This window comes from Grampus griseus (genome assembly GCF_964374135.1).
Source record: "Grampus griseus genome assembly, chromosome: 2".
In the NCBI taxonomy this organism is placed as follows: Eukaryota; Metazoa; Chordata; class Mammalia; order Artiodactyla; family Delphinidae; genus Grampus; species Grampus griseus.
Window position 1 is genome coordinate 107,936,505 of NC_139018.1, and position 26,783 is coordinate 107,963,287.

General features: G+C 49.4%; 1 protein-coding gene across 1 annotated transcript in view; it reads left to right on the forward strand.

The window, feature by feature from the left end:
• Positions 1-6,855: 6,855 nt before the first annotated feature.
• ANKDD1A (ankyrin repeat and death domain containing 1A) overlaps positions 6,856-26,783 on the forward strand; it is a gene marked incomplete at both ends in the record, with an annotated part of 35,326 nt that continues 15,398 nt past the window's right edge. The window contains 7 exon segments of the mRNA XM_082648445.1: positions 6,856-6,889; positions 10,316-10,419; positions 12,849-12,920; positions 17,173-17,289; positions 22,068-22,172; positions 22,845-22,943; positions 26,295-26,393. Coding sequence (XP_082504571.1) covers positions 6,856-6,889; positions 10,316-10,419; positions 12,849-12,920; positions 17,173-17,289; positions 22,068-22,172; positions 22,845-22,943; positions 26,295-26,393 — 630 coding nt within the window.

Here is a 26,783-nt window from a genome sequence, read left to right on the forward strand (position 1 = left end):
TTTGAGAAGGATAGGTGTTAGCTCTTCTCTAAATGTTTGATAGAATTCGCCTGTGAAGCCATCTGGTCCTGGGCTTTTGTTTGTTGGAAGATTTTTAATCACAGTCTCAATTTCAGTGCTTGTGATTGGTCTGTTTATATTTTCTAGTCTTCCTGGTTAGTCTTGGAAGGTTGTGTTTTTCTAAGAATGTGTCCATTTCTTCCATGTTGTCAATTTTATTGGCATATAGTTGCTTGTAGTAATCTCTCATGGTCCTTTGTATTTCTGCAGTGTCAGTTGTTACTTCTCCTTTTTCATTTCTAATTCTATTGATTTGACTCTTCTCCCTTTTTTTCTTGATGAGTCTGGCTGATGGCTTATCAATTTTTTTTATCTTCTCAAAGAACCAGATTTTAGTTTTATTGATCTTTGCTATTGTTTCCTTCATTTCTTTTTCATTTATTTCTGATCTGATCTTAATGATTTCTTTCCATCCGCTAACTTTCGGGGTTTTTTGTTCTTCTTTCTCTAACTGCTTTAGCTGTAAGGTTAGGATTTTTATTTGAGATGTTTCTTGTTTCTTGAGGTAGGATTGTATTGCTATAAACTTCCCTCTTAGAACTCCTTTTGTTGCATCCCATAGGTTTTGGGTCGTCGTGTTTTCATTGTCATTTGTTTCTAGGTAATTTTTTATTTCCTCTTTGATTTCTTCAGTGATCTCTTGGTTATTAAGTAGTGTATTGTTTTGCCTCCATGTATTTGTATTTTTAAAGATTTTTTCCTGTAATTGATATCCAATCTCATGGCGTTGTGGTCAGAAAAGATACTGGATATGATTTCAGTTTTCTTAAATTTACTGAGGCTTGATTTGTGACCCAAGATATGATCTATCTTGGAGAATGTTCCATGAGTACTTGAGAAGAAAGTGTATTCTGTTGTTTTTGGATGGAATGTCCTATAAATACCAGGTAAGTCCATCTTGTTTAAAGTATCATTTAAAGCTTGTGTTTCCTTATTTATTTTCATTCTGTATGATCTGTCCATTGGTGAAAGTGGGGTGTTAAAGTCCCCTACTGTGATTATGTTACTGTCGATTTCCCCTTTTATGGCTGTTAGCATTTGCCTTATGTATTGTGGTGCTCCTATGTTAGGTGCATAAATATTTACAATTGTTATATCTTCTTATTGGATTGATCCCTTGACCATTATGTAGTGTCCTCCTTTGTCTCTTGTAATAGTCTTTATTTTAAAGTCTATTTTGTCTGATATGAGAATTACTACTCCAGCTTTCTTTTGATTTCCATTTGCATGGAGTATCTTTTTCTATCCCCTCATTTTCAGTCTGTGTGTGTCCCTAGGTCTGAAGTGGGTCTCTTGTACACAGCATGTATACGGGTCTTGTTTTTGTATCCATTCAGCCAGTCTGTGTCTTTTGGTTGGAGCATTTAATCCATTTACATTTAAGGTAGTTATTGATATGTATGTTCCTATTACCATTTTCTTAATTGTTTTGGGTTTGTTATTGTAGGTCTTTTCCTTCTCTTGTGTTTCCTGCCTAGAGAAGTTCCTTTAGCATTTGTTGTAAAGCTGGTTTGATGGTGCTGAATTCTCCTAGCTTTTGCTTCTCTGTAAAGGTTTTAATTCCTTCATTGAATCTGAATGAGACGCTTGCTGGGTAGAGTAATCTTAGTTGTAGGTTTTTCCCTTTCATCACTTTAAATGTGTCCTGCCACTCCCTTCTGGCTTGCAGAGTTTCTGCTGAAAGATCAGCTGTTAACCTTATGGGGATTCCCTTGTGTGTTATTTGTTGTTTTTCCCTTGCTGCTTTTTTGTTGTTGTTGTTGTGGTACGGGGGCCTCTCACTGTTGTGACCTCTCCTGTTGCAGAGAACAGGCTCTGGACGCGCAGGCCCAGCGGCCACAGCTCACCGGCCCAGCCGCTCCGCCGCATGTGGGATCTTCCCGGACCGGGGCACGAACCCGCGTCCCCTGCATCGGCAGGTGGACCCCCAACCACTGCGCCACCAGGGAAGCCCTCCCTTGCTGCTTTTAATATTTTTTCTTTGTATTTAATTTTTGATAGTTTGATTAATATGTGTCTTGGCGTGTTTCTCCTTGGATTTATCCTGTATGGGACTCTCTATGCTTCCTGGACTTGATTGACTATTTCCTTTCCCATAGTGGGGAAATTCTCAACTATAATCTCTTTAAATATTTTCTCAGTCCCTTTCTTTCTCTCTTCTTCTTCTGGGACCTGTATAGTTCGAATGTTGGTGTGTTTAACGTTGTCCCAGAGGTCTCTGAGACAGTTCTCAATTCGTTTCATTCTTTTTCCTTTATTCTACTCTGCAGTAGTTATTTCCACTGTTTTATCTTCCAGGTCACTTATCCATTCTTCTGCCTCAGTTATTCTGCTATTGATTCCTTCTAGAATTTTTAATTTCATGTATTGTGTTGTTCATCATTGTTTGCTGTTTAATTCTTCTAGGTCCTTGTTAAATGTTTCTTGATTTTCTCCATTCTATTTCTAAGATTTTGGATCATCTTTACTACCATTACTCTGAATTCTTTTTCAGGTACACTGCCTATTTCCTCTTCGTTTGTTTGGTCTGGTGGGTTTTTACTTTGCTCCTTCATGTGCTGTGTGTTTCTCTGTCTTCTCATTTTGCTCAACGTACTGTGTTTGGGGTCTCCTTTTCGCAGGCTGCAAGTTCATAGTTCCCGTTGTTTTTGGTGTCTGTCCCCAGTGGCTAAAGTTGGTTCAGTGGGTTGTGTAGGCTTCCTGGTGGAGGGGACTGGTGCCTGTGTTCTGGAGGATGAGGCTGGATCTTGTCTTTCTGGTGGGCAGGACCATGTCTGGTGGTGTGTTTTGGGGTGTCTGTGACCTTATTATGATCTTAGGTGGCCTCTCTGCTAATGGGTGGGGTTGTGTTCCTGTCTTGCTAGTTGTTTGGCATAGGGTGTCCAGCACTGTAGCTTGGGTCGTTGAGTGGAGCTGGGTCTTAGCGTTGAGATGGAGATCTCTGGGAGAGCTTTTGCTGTTTAATATTATGTGGAGCTGGGAGGTCTCTGGTGGACCAATGTCCTGAAGTCGGCTCTGCCACCTCAGAGGCACAGGTCTGACACCTGGCCAGAGCACCAAGACCCTTTTAGCCACACGGCTGGAACAGGAAACTGTTTCTGTTCAATTCTGGAACAAAGTGGGGCTGGAAAGGGGACTTGATTGGGGTTTTCTTTTCAAAATCCTCTTTAATGAAGCAGGAGTGGGTGAACTAATCCAAAGTGAAGTCTGTTATATCTTGCTGGGGCTTGGAGCTGACATCCTCAGGCTTCTCTTGGTGCCTGCAGAACCGGTAGATCTCTGCACCCACCCACGAGATTCTTAAGAATTTATATAGAGGCCTGAACTGGGTTCATGTAGACCATCCAGATGGTCTCAACAATGCACTTCTCTCTCAATGCTGTATTCTTGAAAATGGCTCCCTCTTTATTGGCTTTTTAAGAGACATTATCCTGTATGCTAATAGCTTGTGAAATTATTATAATTTCTGCAGTGAGCCTATGTTAAATAAACTGTTGAGAAAGGCAATATCACTTGTATTCTTTTTCTTTCTTTAGAAAATATTTATTTATTTATTTTGGCTGTGCCAGGTCTTAGTTGCGGCACACGGGATCTTCGTTGTGGCATGTGGGATCTTTAGTTGCAGCATGTGGACTCTTAGTTACAGCATGCATGCGGGATCTAGTTCTCTGGCCAGGGATCGAATCCGAGACCCCTGCATTGGGAGCACGGAGTGTTACCCACTGGATCAACAGGGAAGTCCCCTGCATTATTTTTCAAGGCTTTGGAACCATGCTAGTGATTCTTTTGAGTATGAAATGAAAGGGCATTGGGCTCTGAGTGGGAATAGGTGGACCCGGTGTTATTTGTGTGTTCCAAAATTACAAATTGTGACCTCTCTCTGGAAGAAAAGGCATCATAGGGAGGTTGGGAAGAGTACAGGAAATAATGCTGATAAAGAACTGATACAGTGGCTGGTACACAGCTGTTGCTCAAGAAATGACGACAGCTCAAAGAGATTAATTAGACCTGCTTGGGAAAATAGGCATAAAAGCCTGAAAATGATGGATTGGAATGAAGTAGCGTTGACAGCTTAGAGCAGTGCTTCTCATATTTTGATGTACGCAGGAATCACCAGAGGTCCTGTGGAAATGCAGGTTCTGATTCAGTCAGTCTGGGGTGGGGCCTGGGATTCTGTCTTTCTAACAGAATGTCACCCAAATAACAAAGAAGCATGAAATCAACTAGGTAGATTGTGAAACACAAGTCACAGTTCTATTTTGTAAAACAAAGAAACCCTCTCTAATTTCTTAAGATACAAGGTAAGAACAGAGAAAAACCAGGAGGGCCATCTTGTGGAGAAACCTGTCACCAGTGCTAGAGGCCCTCAACCCACTTGAGTGATCTTAGGAAAGATCACTGTGCCTTGTCCAACCATGGACCATCAGGGCTGGATGGCTCACAGGCCCCACCTCCAACCCAGTGGTTTTAGGAGACCGAGGCCCACAGAGGGGAAGGGACTGACCTAGATCACCAGCTAGTTATGGCATCTACAAGGGAGCCTTCCTGGGAGGCTGGAGGCCAGGGGTGGGTGCTGTGGAGTTGAACTTGAAGGATGAAAAGGAGTTGGATAATGGGCCAGTTTGGTCCAGACCGAAATGGCAGTGTGGTGCAGTGAGTTTGAATCCAGCCTCTACCACTATTTGTTGCTGTGACCTTGAAAAGTTATTGGACACTTCTGAGCCTCAGTTTCCTCATCCATTAAATAGGGGTGACAATGTCTGTTTTGTAGAATTGCTGTGAGGATTAAGTGGGATAATGAATTTAAAAATCCCTGGCCAGAATGTGGGATCATTGAAGGCTGGGGAGGCCTCCTAGAGGAAGCCCATAGAAACTTCTGGGTTTAGAAGCACTGGATGGGTGTGGCCTAGCCTGGGTCAGGGTGGCTGGTCTGGTGGGGACAGCCAGGCTTCTGTCAGTCACCCACTTCCCAAGGGTTTCTCTAATGCTGACTCATGGTCACTTGGGTCTCACCTCCAGGTGCCCCAGGGAAGGTGTGGAGACACAGACTATCTCCAGACAGCAGTGGCTGCAGGAGGAAGATGATAAAGCAGCAGTCACTTCATTCTGCTGGTTCAAGACCATGGACATCAAGGATGGCAGCTGGGCAGCTGTGCCAGCCAACTGCTCCCTGGCACCTCTGCATCCATCAGGGAGGCCAGGGCTTGGAGAGTGACCAACCACCAGCTGTCTGCAGGTTTGGCTCCATCAATGTCCTTTCCACCTACCAGATGTTCATGCTGTGGCTCTTAAATCAGACCAGCTGGGTTAGAACCCTGGCTTCACCACTGACTGTGGGGGGTAGGAAGAGTTATTTACCCTCTCTATGCTTCAGTTCCTTCCCCATAATCTGGTGGTGATAATGTCCATTTCATAGGGTGGTTTGGGGGACAAAATGAGATAATCCACACAAAGTCTTACCATGGGGCTCATTAACTGTTAGCTATTATCATTATGTTATTTTTCAAAGGCCATTCCAAGTACTTCCTCCTCCAGGAAGCCTTTCTGATCTACACTAATGACTGAAAGATATTTGTCCTCCTCTGATCCCACAAGAAATAGCAATGACTTCTTGCCTTGGGATAGAGATGCGTGGGACCCCACTATCCCCAAATCTAAAGAGGCTGTAAATGCCTAAAAGGCAAAGAAGAGAAGACATGGACATCCCCCAGGGTCTGAAGTACCACCCATTCTGATATGTTTAATGTGTATCGTTTTGTTTGTACTGTATGTACCTTTGCAAATCTGTGTTGTTTTGTGTGCAAGCATTTTTATTGGTATTGTGTTTTAGGTCTCATTTGGTTGTTTTACTCTTTCTGCTCAGCACTTGGTGTTTCAGTCCATGTTGCTGTAAATACACGTGGTCCTTGCATCTGTAGTTGCATAGTAGTACCACATTTTACCTATCCATCTACTCCCCCAGTGTGGACACTTAGGTTGTTTCCAGCTCCCAGTAACCACAAAACAACCCAGCAACAGAATCCTCTTACATGTCCCCTGATGAGCCTGTAAGAGAAGGAACTGGCTTTTAGGGTCAGAGTTCGCTGTGTTTAGTTTCCCTCATTACTGCCAAGACTCTTTGCCGGAATGGCTGCCCCAGGCTACCCCCACCAGCAGTGCACCTGGCCATGACACCTCTCATTCCCCACCACCATTTGGCATTATCCAGTTTTTCTAATTTTTGCCAGTCTAATCGATGTAAGTGGTATCTCACTGTCATTTTAATTTGTATTTTTCTGATTATGAACAAATCCGACCATCTCTTCATATGCCTGCAGGCTTGCTGAGGTTACTGTTCCTTAAATGCCCACCCAAGTGCTTGGGGTCTGACTTTCAGCTCCTGGGGGCGCCAGACCAGGCTCCTGAGTCGCGAGCCAGGGGCCTGCGGGAGGTCGTGCATCTGGGACCGGGAGGCTGGGACAGCTCGCAGAGGAGACATTCCCAGGGGGACCTGCGGAGCCCCAAGTGGCTCCAAACCGCTGGGCCGTGGGCTGGTCGAGGGAGCCCGTAGAGAGACCCGCAGTCTGGCCCGGGATGGGAGGCGGTCGGGAGGTCGGAGCAGCTGCGCCCGCATCATACCCAAGAGCCGAGGAGGGGCGAGGGCTCTGGAGGAATGGCTGCCGCCTGCACTCCGACGCTCCCGGGAGCCTCGTCCTCACCCCCAGCTCAGCTCCTCCTCCCTCAGCTTCTGGGCCCAGTCGGGCGGACGGGCCGCTCGCGACCAGGCAGAACACAGAGGAGCTCCGCAGCGGCGGCATGGAGGAGGAGCTGGCGTGGGAGACCCAGGGCCGTGAGTCCGCGGGGTGGGGGCCGGGACAGGGGCGGGTAGAGGCCCGAGAGGATGCGCCGTAACCCAGCGGGGGCGACCGAGCCTGAGATCTGCGCGGTCCGCGTGGCCACCTGCGTCTTGGGCTTCTTTGTGGCCCCGAGAGGAACTCGCACCTGGCGGAGGGGACATTGGCTGCTCACCTGGGACTGGGGGTGCTCCCCGCCCTGGAGTGGGGAGCTTGGGTGGAGAAGACATTAACTCGAAAGAAGATGGGAATACGATCCTTTATTGGGTGCTTACTTTGTGTGCCAGCACTTTATTTGATCTCCACGGCAGCCTTCTGGGTAGAACCTACTGTTATCTCCATTTTGCGGAAGAGAAAGCTGAGGCACAAAGTGGTTAAACAAGTTGCCCAAGGTCACACAGCCTTAAAGTGGTCGAAATGCTGAGGGTCCCAGCTCCCTTAGAATGTCGGGGCTGGATGGGGAGTGGAGGAGGTATGGTGTGCTGCAGGGGGGATCAGGGCACCTCAGAGCCCCCTCCAGGAGTGTGCCTGGCTGCTAGGGCCTCTGGGCCAGGCAGTGGCATCCCTGTGGACATCAGCCAGCTTGGGGGACTTTTGGCTGCACTGCCTGGTAAAGGGAGAGAAGGACTGTGCCATTTTCCTCACTGGGATGCAGATGGGAGTGGGGGTTCTATCAGGTGCTAAGCCTTTCAAACAGGTACAGGGTTCTGCTTGGGGCAGACATCACTTGAGCAGGCCCCTTAAAGAACGTGCAGCAATGGATCATTGGGGTGCGCGGGAGGGAATTCTGCGCAGAGGACCCAGCATAGGCACAGGCTCAGAGGCCAGAGTGCAGTGTGTGTCTGTTGTGGCCAGAAAGAGGATGCATGGATTGAGATGCATGGAAGAGATGAGACTGAAGTTGATTTCACTGGCGCTCTCCAGGGCCTGCATGCTCTCCTTCAGGCTCTTGGCTATTTGCCAACACAAACCAGGCCACTCTCCCAGGCTTCCGTCAAGAGAAAAGGAGTCAGAGCTGGTAGGAATCTCTACAGATCACTTTTTCACCCTCCCCTGATTCTACAGTGGAACTGAGGCCCCCAAGGGGGATGTTTCCTGCTGTTAGAAAGTGGCAGTGCGGGAACTAAACCCCAGCTTCCCTAAGCTTACGCCTGAACTGCCAGATCTTTTGCTGAACCTGGATCGTGGTGGTTTTCGTCCAAGAGTTTAAGGAACGGAATGCTCAGGACACAGTTGCTTCCCGGAGGTGTTTGAGATCTGAGAGGGATTCTTCCAGAAGGACCCTCTCCTCCCCTATGGGAAAGGCAGACCCTTTTAGGGGTGAGGAAGGGTGGCACCATCAATGGGGACCACACTTGGAAGGAGATGTTTCCCCCTTTCCCCTGAAATATTGACATGAAGCTCCCCCTGTCCCCATACACCTCTTTCCTGCCATTTACCTGAGCTTGTGGTTTGGTTTTCCAGGGAACAAATGAGTCTCAACTGGGGCCACATGTTATATAGTTCAAAAGCCCTGAAGAGACTTAATGACTTGTGTGTCACTTATTCATTCAGCAAATATATGCCAGGGCCTGAATTTAGGAATATAGTAGTTAACAAGTCAGACAAAAATCTCTCCCTTCATGGGCTTATATTATAATGGGGGAAGCAGACAATAAAGCTAATAAATATGTAAATATAGCATAGGCCAGTGGTGAGGAGTGGTGTGGAGAAAAGCAGGGCAGGGAGGTGGGTAGGGAGGGTGTTTCCTTGGTTGGGGCTTCACTGGCTCAGAGAGCCCTGAACGAAGGAAGCCCCACCACCCCCCAGGTCTTTGGCCGCCAGAATTTATTCTCTGACCCTTTGTTCTGGAGGAATAATAGTGATGATGACGATGGTACTATTTGCCAGATACCATGCTAGGAGCTTTTCACATACTTATATCCAATCATTACAATAACCCTGCAGGGCAGCTCATGTCCCCATTTTGCAGATGAGGAAACTGAGGCACAGAAAAATTAAGTAACCTAAGTCACACAGCCAGGAAATGGCTCAGCCACAGGGCAGCAGCTCTGAGGTCCATAGGTTGCATCTGTGAGGCCTCAGAAAGCCCCAAACCCTCTCCTGTATTTGGAAAGCCACGTGGAATTTATCTGGAAAAAACAAATTGATGGCAGGCTTCTCTGTCACTTTAATGCATCCCAGCCTTCCCTGCCAAGACACTGGCGACCTGTCCCTGGATACACAGAGGGGCTGGGTCTGGACATTTGCAGTGGACCAAATGTGCAGGATGTAGGCTCAGCAGCAATAAAACCTCAAATTACATGCCCTGTACTGATTGTGCAAAGGGCCAGCCAATATTGGGTTGGCCAAAGAGTTCATTCGAGTTCTTCTGTAAGATGTTACGGGAAAACCCAAACGAACTTTTTGGCCAGCCCAATATTTGTCCCTTGTGCTTGTGTATCTAAGCCTTTCTGAAGTGGGGACAAGCGTCTGTCAGCTTGGGGATTTTCAGTGTCACTCATGGAAGCAGAGTTTTGTGGATTCCTCCATGTGCTCAGCTTTGGGCCCACTGTGAAGTGTGAGTGGGCTGGCAAGTGTCAGGTGTGGCCAGAGCCCCCAAGGAGCTTGAGGTCCAGCCAAAGAGACCGGACATCCCGAGCAGTCAGGATGACAGCAGCATGGGGTTCTGGTGAGATGAGCCCTGGACCACGTCGTCAGGCCTGAGTCCCCCTGGCCTGGCCACCGACCCTCTGAGCCCACCGCTGGCCATGGCAAGGGGCTGGAAGCGGGGCTTGGAGGTTCCTTCTAGTCTGAGACTGAGATGAAGGTGCAGCGACAAGGATGAGAGGAGTGCAGAGACCACAGAGAAGGCAATCAGAGAGGGCCCCACAACCAGGAGGCGAAAGCTGGTTAGGATTAGGGGATGAGGAGAGAAGAGGTGGAGGGACGAGAACAAAGAAGCCGGGTGAACACACGCCTCTGGCCTCGCCCGGGCCTGACGCAGTGGGTGGCTCGGTAAATCCTGGCTGCCGTCTTCACTGATGGAGCCGTGGGAAAGGTGGTTATCGACTCCAGTGGGAATGAATTGCATTCCCTTCCTCAAGAACAGCAATAGCAGTCAGGACAACTGGATGACAGGGCACCTCTGAGAGGGGAGGGGCACACACCTGGCTCCTGTGGGTGGTCTTGCCCACGGTCTCCCAGCTTTAGGGTTCTGCCGAGTCCTGGTCACGTGGACATGAGGTACGCTGGAAGGAGAAGCAGCCTGTCTGGGGAAGTCTCCAACATTAAGAAAGAGGAGAAGCATCCACCCACCATTCTGAGCTGGAAGACCCCCTGCCTAGGAGACATTCAAGCCAGGGAGGGGCTGTTCCCCGATCCTCCTTACACAGTGTCGGGGGTCCTCCGCCCTCATCCTGCACCTCTTTTTGTCCCAACAGTGCTTCCTCTGGAGAGGCAGCTCCACGAGGCTGCCCACCGGAACCACGTTGGGAGGATGAAGGAGCCGATCGGGAGGAGAGTACACATCAGGGCCAGAAATCACGTGTGTAAAGGGGCTCCGGCTGGGAATAATGCTATAGTGTCACCTCCATACAGGAGGGACAGTTCCCGGAGCCTGGGGCAGGCACATCGGCACATGTTAACTTGGGGGAGGCTCAGGCCCTGGCCTCCTTGTCCACTTTGTCTCAAAATCTCTGAGGCCCAAAGTCAGGGTCAGGATTCCAGTGCTCTTAACTCTTAATCCTTGTGACCCATCCAGAAGGCTCCTCCAAGAAACAGATTTAGAGTCAGGAGGGCGGGGGTCAAAGGTCAGGAGTCGGAGGCTGGCAGATAGGGACAGGCACCTGGAGAGACAAAGGTGGCCTGGTGCCTCTGGTCAGAAGTCCAGGGGTTCTGGACCAAGGGAGGCTGATGTGTCAGTGGCAATTTTTTTTTTTTTTTACAGTGTTTTGTTTTAAAATCTTTATTGAATTTGTTACAATATGGCTTCTGTTTTATGCTTTGGTTTTTTGGCCACAAGGCATGTGAGATCTTAACTCCCCGACCAGGGATCCAACCTGCACCCCCTGCACTGGAAGGCGAAGTCTTAACCACTGGACCGCCAGGTCCCTGAGGCATCCTCCCAACGTGGTTCCGGCGGGCAGCCTCATGGAGCTGCCTCTCCAGAGGAAGCACTGTGTGGACAAAAAGGGGTGCAGGATGAGGGCGGAGGACCCCCGACACTGTGTAAGGAGGATTGGGGAACAGCTCCTCCCTGGCCTGAATGTCTCCTAGGCAGTTCAGTTCTCTGAGGGCCCGCTGTGCCTACTGAGTGTGTAAAACTGCTGTGGGCCCAGGCCTGCCCTTGGCCTGGTGGGGAGGCAGACCAGGCCTCAGGGAAGGGTGCAGGTGGGGTGGTTCGCAGCCCCGCTGGAGAAGGGGGCAGAGGGACAAGCCATTCTTCTGGTTGGGGACACTGGGGATGGGCCTGGGTACCACGTGGGGTAGCCTCTCCGTGTGTTGGGGCTTCTAGCTGTCAGGAGCATCTTAGAGGAGATGCCAGGGCCTGGGTGAGAGGTCAGTGGAGGCTGAAAGGGTTGGAGGCAGGGTTCCTGACTGCAGCAGTTATCCTCTGTCTGGTTTGATGTGACAGGGGTACAACTTGGGTCTTCACAGCCTGCCTAGGGCTCAGTAATAGTAGCAGGAATTCTAGGGTGTGTCTGGTGTATTTTGGTTTTCAGAGCACTCATCTACCTGTTTCCTGGTGGTTCTCACTCACCCCTGGAGAGGGGAGGAGAGCAGGGAGGATTGGTCCTATTTATAGATGGAGGCAGGTACAGAGGAGGGCAGCAAGTCACCTTAGGTCACGCAGCACATTATTGATGACTGGAGCCTTGGTCTCATCTCCTGGACAAGCACTTGCAAGGAAACATGGACTTGCAAGTTGGACTTGCATCTTATGGATGATAGGATGCTAATGACAGGTTCATTCATTCATTTACTCGTTGAATGATTCATTTGTTCAATAAGTATTAAGGGCTTACTCTGTGCTGGCACTGTGCTAGGTGATAGGGACAGCAGAACCCATGGCAGACATGGTCCCAGCCCTCTTGGAGCTGATAGTCTGGTGGGGGAAAACAGACATTAAATAGAGTATCTCACAAATAGTTCATTCCCACTGTCACAGTTTGAAAGCATGTGGGCGTCAGAGGGGCCCTCTCGGCCAGAAGTCCTCCCAAGGAAGTGGCATTTTTGTGGGAGCCAGTGAAAAAGGGCAGTGTTTTCAGGCAGAGGGGACAGAATGGGAAAGGAAGGGACAGCTCGTCCCCAGAGAGACCACACAGAAAATTAGTGTTTTCTTTTGTTGCCCCATCACATGCTGAAAACTGTGGAGGGAAGTGGGTTCATGGGTTGGAGGCTGGCCTCCCCCAGGCCTGCTCAGATGTGCTGAGGGCCAGAGACCAGGGTGAACTGCCAGGGCGGTCTGACAGTGAATTTGGGGGTGGGGGGTAGGTCAGAACCCTTCAACCCTCTTCTGAAGGAAGGAGGGGACAGAACCCAGGCACTCAGGATTCCTCAGGGACTTGGAAAATAATCCTCAGACACAGGTGGGTGCCCAGCAGAGGGAGCAACAGGAACAGACTTAGAGACAGGATGTTGTCTGGCATTTCTGAGAAGCAGTAGCCAGGCCATGCAGGGCCTCATAGGCCCAAGGTTTAGGCGTTTGATCGAAGAGCAGTGGGAAGCTGGGAAGAGTTTTAGGTGGGGGACAGACGGATCTAGACATGGTGTTTTACTACATTCATTTCAGCAGCTGCAGAGTGGAAGAGGAGGGGGTCAGAGTGGGGCTGTGGCCCCAGCCGACTGGTCACCAGAGCCAGCAAAGGTCCTTCCACCCCGCAGACCAGCTGTCCTGGCCGAGAGGTAGGGAGGCTGTGCGAGGTGGCCAGGCAGCCAGCTGGTGCCTCACAGGTTTCCTCTCCCTCCTGGCAGGTGGGCAGGGTGGCCCTGCACCGGGCTGCGGGTGCAGGGCACGAGCAGGCTGTGCGGCTGCTCTTGGTGTGTGTGCATGTCTGTCTTCCTGTCTGTCTCAGGGTGGGGCAGGGGCATCTGGGTCTATGAGCCAGCTGTCATTGCCGAGGTTGTCACTGATACACAGACGAACAGGTGCAGGCTGGGCAGTGGGTGAGTCTTCAGGGGCCAATGACACTGTACCAATCCTACTTTCCCTTTGCACAGTCATAAAGATCTCTTCATTTCAAGGGCCTTTCAGTTCTCAGCCTTTTCAGTCCCTCGTGATGTCATGTGAACAGGGAGAAATATGGGCTATAGAACAGGTAATTGGGTGGGTTGACAAAGGCCTCATTAGTAAAGTCATTGGGAGGGAGGTCTCTCATGATATGCCACAGGGCTCTGCCTTGGCAAACACTAACCCACAACCTGGATAAAGACTAACAGTCTTACTTAACAAATTGGCAGGGAGCACACTGCTAAGAGAGAGAGCAGAATAATAACAAGGTCTACAAATTTATCTCTACGGGTTTGGATAAAGAGCTGAATCTGACAACGGCATTTGACAGGGATACATTTTTTAAAAATTATAAACTTTTCTGCAGAAACTTAGCTTCCATGGAAATACTTTTCTTTGTCCTGACTTCTCTTTGCTCTGAGGACCCACCATGAAGGGGGCTTGATTACAAGTCAGGGCTGGGGGTGGGGCAGCAACACCTACCTCCCCACTCCCTCACCCCATCTCCTCCCTGCTCCTGCTTAGGCCTCATTTAGAGATGACCCTGGAAAGAGAGTGTCTGGTTTCCACAGTCTGAGCGTCCCAATAAACCACTGGAACTTCTTGCATCAGCCTTTTGCCCACAAAGACCCTCACTGTTGGGACTTCCCTGGTGGCATAGTGGTTAAGAATCCATCTGCCAATGCAGGGGACACGGGTTCGAGCCCTGGTCCGGGAAGATCCCACATGCCGCGGAGCAACTAAGCCCATGCGCCACAACTACTGAGCCTGCGCTCTATAGCCCGTGAGCCACAACTACTGAGCCTATGTGCCACAACTACTGAAGCCCGTGCGCCTGGAGCCTGTGCTCCACAAGAGAAGCCACAGCAATGAGAAGCCCGCACTCCGCAACGAAGAGTAGCCCCCGCTCGCCGCAACTAGAGAAAGCCCGCGTGCAGCAAGGAAGACCCAACGCAGCCAAAAATAAATAAATTAATTAATTAAAAAAAAAAGACCCTTACTATCACCACCATGCTCTGTTATTTCTTCCTTGAGGGACTGAGTGAGAAAAGAAGATATGAGGGAGAATAGTAAGAGAGGGTGCTTACAAATCTTCTCTGTTTCCTTTGCAAACAGCAATAAATACGTTTTGAAAAATAAGAAGGCTGGTAAGCGTGCCTACTTTAATAACAGGAGGGGAGGGTAGAGGAGACACTGGAGAAGGGAAATCCTGTTGTTGGGGGGAAGGTCTCTAGTGAAAAGCCACGGGGCTCTGTCCTAGATAGCTCCTGGAACTAGGACAGTGAGGTACCTTGGGGTTCCCACTGGCAAGAGGCTCTGTCTCCCATGACTCTCCTCCCCCAGCCTTGAGCCTTGACCCTTTTCATTCCCAAGCTCCTGTGGGCTTCTCCCCTTGGACTCTGTCCTTCGTCAGTCAGCCAGCCCCCAGTTACTGATATTCTACCAGTAGCTGAGCTCTGAGCCAGTGCTGGGTCTCCTGGCCTCTTTGGTTCTAGCTGAGACCAACTCTAGTCCCCATCTGAGGTGCTGTGGTGGGTCCAGCACCCTCCCAAGGTTTCAGGAGGAAGGGCTTAAATTCTCGTGGTCACTCTTGACTCTTACTTCCAGCTTCTGCTCGGTTTTCGCTGTCCTCTTGAAATTTTGCACATAGTCCTTTGTCTCTCCCTTGGCATCACCCCTGACATGGATCACAGTCCTTCTCCCCACTTTCCATAGAGACCCCATTCACACACTTTGATGTGGGGCAGGCTTTCCAAAATAAGAGGTGGAGGGGATTTACATTACACACAAAAACAATGTAAAAATCCTAAAATCCTGTTGACATTCCTGTTCTTTATTATTTTCTTTCCTTTACCATATGCTTTCTTTTCTTTATTTTAAATTTATTTTTTAAATTGAAGTATAGTTGATTTACAATGTTGTGTTAATTTCTGCTGTACAGCAAAGTAACTCAGTTATACATATACATACATTCTTTTTTATACTATTTTCCATTATGGTTTATCCCAGCACACTAAATATAGTTCCCTGTGCTATACAGTAGGACCTTGTCCATCTATTCTATATGTAACAGTTTGCATCTACTGACCCCAGACTCCCAGCCCATCCCTCCCTCCTCCCCACCTCCCCCTTGGCAACCACAATTTTGTTCTCTGTGCCATTCCTGTTCTTTAAAGTCCCTTGGTCCTTTCCTTGTCTTGGGCTTGGCCTCTTCCCCTGCCCTACTTTCAATGCTGTTATTGTCTGCACCGTCCCCGCCCTGCCTCCAAATTCCTGCCATCATGCCCAGTCAGTCCTTTCTGGGTTTCACCTTTCATCCCAACCACTTGTCACAGCTTTTACCCAAACCCAGTTCTGTCCCTAAGAGGGATTCTGGTGCCAACCACTAAGACCCCTTTTCCTGGTGCTCCCCCAGGAGCTCTTTGTGGAGCCAAGTGGGGAAGTGGTTGTGACTAGGGTGCTCTGTGCAGGTGCTGGGGTGAGGCACCCTTTCCCCCAGAGGTCCAGACTGTGAAATTGAGGCTGATTCAGGACTAGGCCAACCCTGTTCTTCTGGCAGCTTAGAGTGTGCTGGGGATGAGGACACATCAGGGGACACTGATCCCTTAGCCCTTCCTGACGTGGGCTCTGCATTTCTGCTCCCAGCTGGACTTGGGAGCATTTTCCCACTGCAAGCCTGCTTATGCTTGTGGGGAGATTCTGTGGCCCATCAGTACCAGGTCACCCTGTGGGCTCATTCTATGAATGACAGGCCGTTGGCCTCACCAGGGGACCCAGAGCCACACATGACCCTGTTTCTGTGGGAAAATATGTTCTGGTCTTTGAACGCCCAACTTAGAGACAAACTTTGGGGCTGTCCAAAGCTGAGGGAGGCCAGTGCGGTCTGTAGGCAGAAGGTGGTGATGATCTCCCAGGCCTCTGTTCTGCTCAGACCCTGCCACATCCCACCACACTCAAGGAAAGACAGAGAAAAACCACTTCTAAGAGGGTGGCTGGCTGTCAGTGCATCCTGGGAGGTGAGTTTGGAGGCCTGGGGGTGCTCTTCACAGAGAAGGAAAGACTCAGTAGAGGTGGGGATGAAGCCTGCCCTCAGATGCAGAACCCCACGAAGGTGGAGGGCAGTGCAGGGGCTCTGGTGACCTGGAAACACTTTGCAGATGTTGAGGAAGAGCATCCTGCAAATAGGATCTGGGCTGCCATCAGAAGAAGGCCTAGATCTATTTTCAGTTGCTCCAAAGGGCCAGTAGGGTGGAAAGCACAGGGATGCAGATTTCAGTTCCGCATGAGGAGGGACTTTTCACGGTGAGAAGTGTTTGAGGTGCAGTGGTTGTCTTGTGCAGCGGCGAGATGCCGTCCCTTCATGTGCGCAGACCTAAGCCATCTGCCTAGAGGATGTTTCGCAGGAGATTCAAACAGTTGATTCTCAAATGCCAGTCCAGGGTGAGGTCTTCACCAGTCACAGCAAATCAGAAAATTGGAACAATGCAGTGTATGTTTCATGAAGCTGTATTTGGAAAGAGTATCCTCTGAGATCAGCTCCTTTCAAACTTTTTTGTGGTAAAACGGTCCATCTTTGTGAACTGGTGGTGAGAGGAGATGGCAGCTCTTTTATTTTTAAGGTGTATTCGGTATCCCCACAAAAGTTTGCAGTTGGTGGGAGAGTAAATCCTCAGAGTTATCACAGGGAGAAAATCTTTTTCCCTTTTTTCTTTTCTTTCTTTTTATTGTATCTATGTGAGAAGATGGCTGTTAGCTGAACCTACTGTGGTGATCATTTCACAATATATGTAAATCAAACGATCATGCTGTGTGCCTTAAACTTATACTGTGATGTATGTCAATTATTTGTCAGTAAAACTGGAGGGGGGGAAATGTTTGCAATAGTATATCAGCCTCTGTTTAAAACAATTTCCTGGACTCTAAATTCCTAAGGCCCAGAGCTCCCCGGCCTGGGTGGCACTTAAGGTCCCTTATGGTTACACGATTGTGCAAAGCACACTTGGGCCCAGGTGGCACAGCCACGCCCCCTCATAGTCTCCTCCCTCCACCCCCCACCCCCACCCCCAGCCATGTCCTCTCCCCAAGTTTGGGATGAATGCGCTTCTCCTGTCTGCCTGGTTCAGTCACTTACGGATCCTCCAGATCCTGGTCAACTCCGGGGCCAAGATCCACTGTAAGAACAAGGTAAGGCCTCAGCTGGCAGCCCACTTGCCCGCTCTCTACCTCCTGCTGCACAGGGCTGCCCCCACCTCTGCTGCCTGTCCCCATCACTGCCCCCTCTGTCCCCTCATGTGCCTCTGCCTGCCCCAGCTTGCCTCGACCCTCTGAGAAGCGTCCTGAAACCCCAGCTGAGCTCAGCCTTGTGAAGCTGGGACCCTCACTACTTCCACTGGGGCTGGGAGAAGGGCCTGGGGACGCCTCTTTCATCAGCATTGAAAGCCCCTGGCTTCTGATCCCCCTACTCTTTACCACTCTGTGATGTTGAGACAGTCCCCAGTCCTCTGGCCAGCCTCTTGTTCACAACGGGGAATTAAAGAAACACCCTCAGAAGATTAAATGAGAAGGAGGTAGGGCCTTCTCCCTCCCACGGGGCCCCGGCTCCCTTGCGGTCAGTATGGCCAGGTAGAAGGAGCCAAGCACCATTTACCAAACTCTGGGACCTTGGGCAAATTATTTTACCACCCTGAGCCCCACTTTTCCCATTTGGAAATAAGAGTGCTAGTACCCATCTCTGAGCTGAGGCAGAAGTAACTGCAGTGCTGTGTCTAAAGTACCTGGCCCAGTGCCTGGCACGTTAGCGACCCTGGCAGTCCCCCGTTGCTCACTGGTGTGTGCTATGGTTTGAGGGAGGAGAGCCCCAGGGAGTCAAGAGTGCCCAGAATCCCTGAACTGGTGTCTCAACTTTTAGGGGGTTGGTGGCCCTTATGAAAATGCAAACATTTCTGGGCCAAATACCTTCAGCCAGGAGTTCTCAACCTTGGTCCTTAGAGAGACAGAATTTGGGGATCCATGAACTTTGAAGGGAAAACAAGGACCTTTTTCTTTTTTTAAACTGCCCTCTGCTTAAAATTTTAGCATTTCTTTCCATGATGAATGCAGGTAGAATTAATATACCTGTGACATTGTCTCTAAGACAAAATGTAGCTCTTTTCATATCACATTACAGTTTTTGCAGTTATCTCAAAATACTGTTTACGCTCATATCATTACTTTGAAATCATGGCGGTAGTTATTAGACCTTTCACTAGATCTTGTTGTTTAATGGATCAATAAAGCATATATGCTACTAGATAAAAAATTTGGGTTTTAATATTTTGATAATTCTATTTCAATATCATTGTTTTTCTTTTCTGGTAGGCAGAATACTGTCCGCCCCAATATGTCCATATCCCTATCCCTAGAACCTGTGAACTCTAGAACCTAACATGGCAAAAGGAATTTTTCTGATGTGATTAAGTTAAGGACCTTGAGATGGGGAGACTATTCTGGATTATCCACATGTGCCCACATGTCCTTTTAGGGGAAAGAAGGAGGGAGGCAGGAGAGTCAGAGAAGGAGATGTGATTGAAGGAAGCAGAGGTTGGAGTAATGTGACCCACAAGCCAAGGAATGCAGGTAGCCTCTAGAAGCTGGAAAGGCCAGGAAATGGATTCTCCTAGAAACTCCAGAAGAGAAGCAGCCCTCCCAGCCCATTTTAGACTTTTGACCTCCAGAACTGTGAGATAATAGATGGGTGTTCACCAGACACCAAAAAGGACCATGGCACACAGGAGGTCTGCCCTATACCATTGTTAGGATCTTGTTGGCAGTGGTAGAAATGTCTGACAGCTCTCATTGAAGGATACCCCTAGGCTATGGGCCACAGGATCCAAGCCCAGAGTGTGGGATCCAAGCCCAGTTTCAAGCTGAGGGCCCTCCTGTCCAGTCCTGCCTGTCTGGCTTAGCCTTAGAGAGAGTCTCAGCGGTCTTGCAGAATCCAGTAGCTGTTGCGATGAAATTTGCTATCAACACAGAATGAGCCTCAGTGTTCTAGAATGAGGGAGGTGAGGTCTTAAGTGTGTGTGGAGGGCAGGGCTCTGAGTAGTGGATCTTCTAGTTAAGCAGGTCCACTCCATATTAGTTTTCTGTTTTTGGTAACAAACTACTCTAAAATGTAGTGGCTTAAAGTAACATTGATTTATGATTTTTCATAATATCATTGGCTGGTCAGTTCCTCCGGCCTTGCCTGGGCTCACTTATGAGGTCAGCACATGTCTGGGGCCTCTGCAGGAAGAGGGAACGTCGCGGATGGTGTGGCCAGTGTCTCCAGGTGGTAGCTGACATTCATGGAGACTTCCTTCTGTGACAGCCCCAGAACATCAAAAGAGCAAGAGTAGAAGTAGCAAGGTTTCTTGAGATATTATTTCTACTGCATTCTACTGGTCAAAGCCCATCACAGGGTCAGCCTCGTTTCAGGGGGAGGAAAATATCGGATTCCTCCTCTTGATGTGAAGAGTAGCACAGTCCTGTTGCTTGATCTTGGGACAGTTTCTCAGTCCATCCTGTTTTTCATGACCTTGCCACTTTTGAAGAGTACTGGTCAAGTATTTTGTAGAATATCCTTCAATTTGGTTTTGTCTGATGTTTTTCTCATGATTAGATTGGGGTTATGGAATTTGGGGAAGAAGACCCCACAGGTCAAATGCCCTTCTCATTACCTCCTATCAGGGGGCATGTGATACCATTGTGATTCGTCACTGGTGATGTTCTCTTGATCCAGTTCTGACACCAATTCCGATATGTGTTTTTTCCAGATCACCAAGCAGTTAACTCAGTTCCCCGTGGACACTGACCAGGAGTCCACAAATTTAACTCACTTCTGACACTACTTGGAGATAGTGTCAGATTCTGCCGGTTAAGGGTTCAGTCCTACAAGACTGCCCACGCTTTGGATGTCAATCACAAGCCCAGGTGGTTGCCTAGCTATATAATTGCCTGTAAATCAGAAGTTCCCACGACCCCCTCCCCAGGTTCGGTTAATTGCTAGAGCGGCTCTCAGAACTCAGGTAACCGGTTTACTTACTATATTTCTGGTTTATTACGAAGGATATTAAGGATATGAATCATCAATGGCCAGATGAAGAGATGCATAGGGCAAGGTCCTGAACGCAGGTGCTTGTGTCCCCACGGAGTTTGGGACCCGGCACATGGATGTGATCTGATTCACCAACCTGGAAGTTCTCCAAGCCCTGTCCTTTTGGGGTTTTAATGGAGGCTTCATTACATAGACTTGATAGATTAAATTCTCAGCCCTTGGTCATTGACTGAACCTCCATTCCCTCTCCTCTCCTCAGAGGTGAGGAGGTGGGACTGGAAGTTCCAACCCTCTAATCACTGTTGGTTCCCCTGGCAACCAGCCCCCCATCCTTTATTTACTTAGGGGCTTCAAGTCACCTCGTTAACATCATAAAAGACACCTTTATCACTGTTACCATTTAGGAGATTCCTAGGGTTTTAGGAGCTCTGTGCCAGGAGCCAGGACAAAGACCGAATATATATTTCTTATTATAAATCATAATATCAGGCTTGATCACTTGGTTAAAGAGGTGTCGGCCAGGTTTCTCCACTGGAATGTTAGCATTTTTCCCTTTCCATACTCTATTGTTAGAAACTCTTTGTCGTTTTAATTTGCATTTCAATAATGACTAATGATGTCATATATTTTTTCATGTGCTTATTTGTCATTCCATATATCTTCTTTTGTGTGCAGATTATTTTTTAATTGGGGTAATTTCTTATTGATGAGTTTTTAGAGTTCTTTGTAGATTTTGGATGTATTTCAAAATAAATGCAGACATCAATGTATTTCCCTCTAAATATGTCAGCATGCGTATCATTAACTAGAGTTCAAATTCTTTGTATACAATGAAATACAAGCTGAGTCTTTTTTTTTTTTTTTTTTTGCGGTACACACTGTTTTTTGTGTTTTTTTTGTGGTCTCACTGTTGTGGCCTCTCCCGTTGCGGAGCACAGGGTCCGGACGCGCAGGCTCAGCAGCCATGGCTCACGGGCCTAGCCGCTCTGCGGCATGTGGGATCTTCCCGGACCAGGGCACGAACCCACGTCCCCTGCATCGGTAGGCGGACTCTCAACCACTGCGCCACCAGACTCACCAAGCTGAGTCTTTAAAAAAATATTTATTTATTTATTTTTTATTTGGTTGCACCAGGTCTTAGTTGTGGCTTGTGGGCTCCTTAGTTGCGGCTCCAGGGCTCCTCATTTTAGCTGCAGCTTGCCAGCTCCTTAGTTGTGGCATGTGAACTCTTAGTTGCGGCGTGCATGTGGGATCTAGCTCCCTGACCAGGGATGGAATCTAGGCCCCCTGCATTGGGAGTGTGGAGTCTTATCCACTACACCACCAGGGAAGTCCCTACACACTGAAATTTGACAAGTGCTACTCCTCTGTAACCCAAACCACTGTCAAGATGTAGAAGACTGTTCCATTGATTTTTATGACCCATTGATGGTTACAATCTATTTAGAAAAGTACTCCAAATAATCTAGCTGTAATGCAAGGCCAGGGTAGAAGCTCTGGACTATAAACATAGGATTTGCAAACCTCCCTCACTTAAATATTGCTTCTGGGGCTAAGAGACCTTCAATAAAGCGAAGCACAATAAGCCTGTATTATCCTAACTTGACCTATGAGGAAATGGGCGCTCACAGAGGTATAGGTAACTTGCCGAAGACCCCAGAGCTGATAAATGCTGGAGCTGGGATTTGAACTCTGGCATCCTGAGTCCCACCAGCCCCCGTGAGGCTAAGTGGGTCCTGTGGATGTCCCAGGGGCCTATCCCCATTTTCAGTGTGGTTTCCTTTGGAAAGCTGTTCTGATCACAAACACTCATTGTCTGGGAGACAGCCAGTGTGTGAGCAAGGCCTCCCTTCGCAGACTGCAGGGACCACCCTGGGCTTGTTTCCAGGACAGCCTGACCTTACTGCACTGCGCAGCCCCAAAAGGCCATGTGCCAGTGCTGGCGTTCATAACAGAGGACCTGGAGGACGTGGCCCTGGACCACGCTGACAAGGTGAGTGTGGCCTCAAGGCTGTGTGTCCTTCCCATCGGGCTTGGGATTCCTGGGGCCTCTCCTGTACATTCCTTGAGTGCATCCCTTGAGCCATGGGTAGTGCAGACTGGACCCCACCTCAGGGAGTTGCTGGTCTAGAAGGGGCATTAGGCACAAATGAGCAGGACGCCAGCAGCACATGGTCAGTTCCCTCAGAGAGACTCTGATATGGACTAGACAGGTTAGAGAAGGGAGACAGTGCTTTCTGCTTCCTGGAGGAGGTGGAATTTGGTAAATGAATAGATTTCATCAGTAAGATTAGAAAGCAAGGGGCATTCCAGATGGAGGAGAGACAATTGCTAGAGCTTTAGAGGAAAAGGGCTTTTGGTGTGTGAGTTCAGATGGGTTAGAATCTTGGGAATGAAGGCCTGAGAGGTTGTTAAGGGCCTTCATGGAGATCTCAACCCGCAGCCTCAGAAATGGGTCCTTTATTCAGGAGCCACAGGAGGATTTCAGTGGGGGAGGGACCCACCAAGTGGGGTCTTGTTGGGAAGACGGTCTGGACTTTCCAGGCAGGGTGTATAAGGCAAGGTGGGGGAGAGTGTCTGGAGCACTGCAAGCCCAGGGTGGTTGGGAAACTGAGGCCAGGTGGGCAGGGCGAGGAAGATTCACTTTCTTCTCCTCCCCCGCCAGCTGGGAAGTACAGCATTTCATCGGGCTGCAGAGCACGGGCAGCTGGATTCTCTGGACTTCCTTGTGGGCTCTGGCTGTGACCACAGTGTCAAAGACAAGGTACTGTAACCATGGGTCCCAGGGGGAGGGCCGGGCTCTGGGCTCCTGACCGGGGTGGTCACGGGCAGCTCACCTGTGTCTACTGCCAACTGCAGCGTGCTAGAGGGGCTGGTGGCCCAAAGACCAGCGTGTGTCTGATGCTCATGCAGCAGGCATTTTTTGGGCACACACTATGGGCCAGCCGTGTGCTATGGGTGAAGAGCACAAAGATGCCCAAGACACAGTTTCTTAATCAAGGAATTCAACCACAATCCTAGGAGAGAGCTGTGAGCCATTGTGGGGAGCCAGGATGGCAAATCTGATTGGTTGGTAGTGATGCCTGGAGTGGGTTTGAGTGGGGCTGTGATTCCACTGGGGATGTCTGTTGCTGGGGGGAATGGGGAGGAGTTGGGGGACGATAGCCATATGCCTGCTGGTTATTTGCTTTCTTTGTGTTTTAGTAATCTACTATGATTATGGCAAAAGTAGGATGAGACCGCTGAGGAGGGAGCAGTTCATTCAGGGTGGAGAGCTTATAAGCAGGAATTCACCTATCTGAGAATAGATGAGGGGTTGGGACCCAAGGGGACTACCCTACAAATGACTTGTATCAATGGACCATTGCGAATCATTAGGCAAATGTGTTGCAGCAAATTCTAAACAGTGCTTCCAACAAAGGGAAGAATTCCACTGTTAATTTTCTGATTAATATGCTTGGCTAGGATACAAGGAGTTCTGTTTACAAAGCTAGTGACAGAGCTCACAGACCAATGAATCACAGGATCTTAGATCAAGGGCCAGTTCAACCTTCTCGTTTTACAGATGTGGAAGCTCAGGCCCAGAGAAGGGGATACTGTAGCCAAGGTCACACAGCAAGACAAAGGTCGAGCTGGGTTTGGAGCCAGCATCCTGATGCCCCGCTGTGCTCCTCCTTCATCAGGCTGCCTCCTGCGGCCCTGAGCCCTGGGGGTCTGCACCAAATCTGTCCACCCACACTCAGCCTTTCAGGATGAAAAGGCTAAGTTAGGTTCTGAGATTCAGATCAGGCTGATTTCCTTCATTTCAGAAACATGGGCAGAGCAGGTTGTGCTCTGTGCCAGGCCCTGAGCCAGGAACTGGGAGTACGGACAGGGGTAAAGAATGACCCTCACCAGGACACATCTACCCAGGAGGCAAAAAAAAAAAAAAATGATGTACTCAGGGCCCCAAGAGAGCAGAAGCACCAAACTAGAAAGCAAGAAAAGTTCAGCTTTGGTGAACTCACCCAGAACCTTGCAATCAGAAATGCTAGGAAGCAGCTTTTAAAATTACATGTCCCTGTTAAGTGTTGTATTTTCCAATGAGGAATGTTTTCATTTTGAATTTCATTTGGGGAGAGGGCACAGCACGCTTTTCAAGGCTTTGGGCCACTGAAGGCCTGACTCGTGCTAGGACCCGCCAGCCCGTGTAGGGGGACAGACCTGTCAGAACAGATGACAACATACCTCACGCTGCAGGTGCTGTGGTAGGGAGGCATTGAGAGCCTGGAGAGAGTGATTAATTCCTCCGGAAATGTCAAGGAGAGGCTGACAGGGCCCCACAGAGGTGGAGAGGCTGGATGTCCCCACGGGTGGAGGGGAGAGGCCAGGCCCAAGGCCAAGGCCTCCTTCCACCCAGCCCCCTGTCCTGCCTGGGCAGAGTGTGAGGACCCTGGGCAGGGGGTCCATGCCATCTGCAGCTTCAAAGGGTAGGAAGTAGATATTTATAATCCAGAAGGAAGAGGGAAGCCCTGCCCTGTTTCCACAGCTCTGCTAACTGGGGGCACGTGCCAAACCCCAATGTTCACACACTTCCTTCCGGTCTCTTTGAACACAGAGACTTCAGACTGTGGCTACACCGCCCACAGCCTGACCCTTGCCTGCTGTGGCGAGCCGACCACGGAGCGGGTGGGAGAAGAGCCGAAAAAAGCTGTTGAGGGGATTTTTTAAACTTAATTTTATTTATTAATATAATATAATGATGACCATAAAGGAAATGTAGATGTTTCCTCCTTGACCCTGTAAGATAGTTATAGCTGTTTATGTGTATGTGTTTATCTATCATGGGGGCGGGGTATATTTTTAACTACTTTAAGTACTGCTTTGGCTTCTGTATGTGTTCACATCCTCATTGGGCCCTTTATAGATATCTGTGCCTAAACACACAGGGAAGGTACTGAGACAGGCCAGGGCAGAGGAAAGCACTGGTTCAGCTCGATCGTCCCCATGGCCTTCTGGGCATGATACATGGCTGAAGCTGGGTCCTCCCTTCTGGGTGCTTTTGTGGGTCCCTCCAGGGTCCTTGTCCTGGTCCCCCATCTGTGGTTCCTCTGTAGGGACATACCTTTTCTTGGGCTGGCCATGTCCAGCTGCCTCTTCCTCCCTGGAGCCCCTTACCCTCCTGCAGCAAGTTCCCTTTAAAGACGATCCCAGATAGGCTGCCCTCTGTAGGACCACTTCCAACACAAAGAACACTGTGCCCTTTGCCCGCCCAGTGGAGCCACCTCTCTTGGCTCTGTCACTGTCACCTTTAGACTTCTCAAGGGTGAGGCTGCTCCCAATCCTCTGGTTCTCGAGTTCCAGGAGACACAGGTCAAGCTCTCCATCACGTTATGTATTATCATTGAACAAATATCTACTGAGTGTCTGTCACGTGCCCAGGCCCTATTCTAGGCACTTGGGGAAATTTCAGTGAACAAAATGGACAAAAATCCTTGCCCTTGTGATGCTTATTTCCAGCCAATAAACAACAAGCATAGTATACAAGTGGATTGTAGAGGGTGTTAGGTGGTCGGTGCTATGGGGGGACAGGAAAAGTGGAGCAGGGTAAGGGGATCAGGAGAACAGGAGGTGGGAGTTGTGGTTTTCAGTATTGTGGTCACGGTGGGCTGCACTATTCAATGAGAAGCTGACATCTTGAGCAAAGGCACAGGAGGTGAGCGATTGGACCGTGTGGCTGCTGGGCACAGCCTGAGCACAAGGAGAGTCTCTGGGGCTGTAGCCTGAGCAGAGAGAGGGGATGTATCCGGGGTCACTGAGTTGGGACTGGCTTTAGACTGGAGCATGGAAAAATAGGGATTTAAAAAAAATTTTTTTTTAAGTAATATGTCCGTCTTAAAGTGTACGAAAAGAGACCAGAACTTGGCCCTTGAAAGTGCCCCTGGTTTTTGGTAGTTTTTGGCACAGTTCTCAGAGCAGGGTGGCATTGGCCCAGCGTGCAGGGCTGCAGCTCGTCACCAACTTGCTCTATAACCCTGGACATGTCTCCCCTCTCTGGATCTCAGCTCCAGCGGGTCCCCAGGGCCTGCAAGGGTCTGTGATTCCACTGACCCCTCAGGAGCCCTTCTCCCTGCAGGAGGGGAACACAGCCCTTCACCCGGCCGCCCGCTGGGGCCACCTGGCCGTGCTGCAGCAGCTTATGGACATCAGGCTGGACCTGGAGGAGAGGAATGCGGTGAGTCACCACCTGGAGGATGCAGAGATGTGTGACACTAGCTTGCCCCCTGCCTTCCAGGAGCCCGCAGCCCATGGTGCAGCCTGGTTTCCCCTGGTAGGGGCTCTGAAGCCAGGAGCGAGGACGTGTTCTCAAACAGCCTATGAGGAAAAGATGAGCAGGAGCACAAAACTCCAGGCTCGGAGGGGCACCAGGCCTGAGGGATCACGGAGCAGTCATACGCACAGTGTGCGTTCAAAGAAGGGAGAGGTCACTGTGGCCAGGATGGAGTAGGAGGGAATAGACAGAGCGGGGATGAGGGGGCTTGGAGGGCAAGGAGAACATGAGCAGAGCTGTGGCGGAGGGAGTGAATGCACCATATGCCCCTCAAGGTAAGAATCAGGGGCGGGG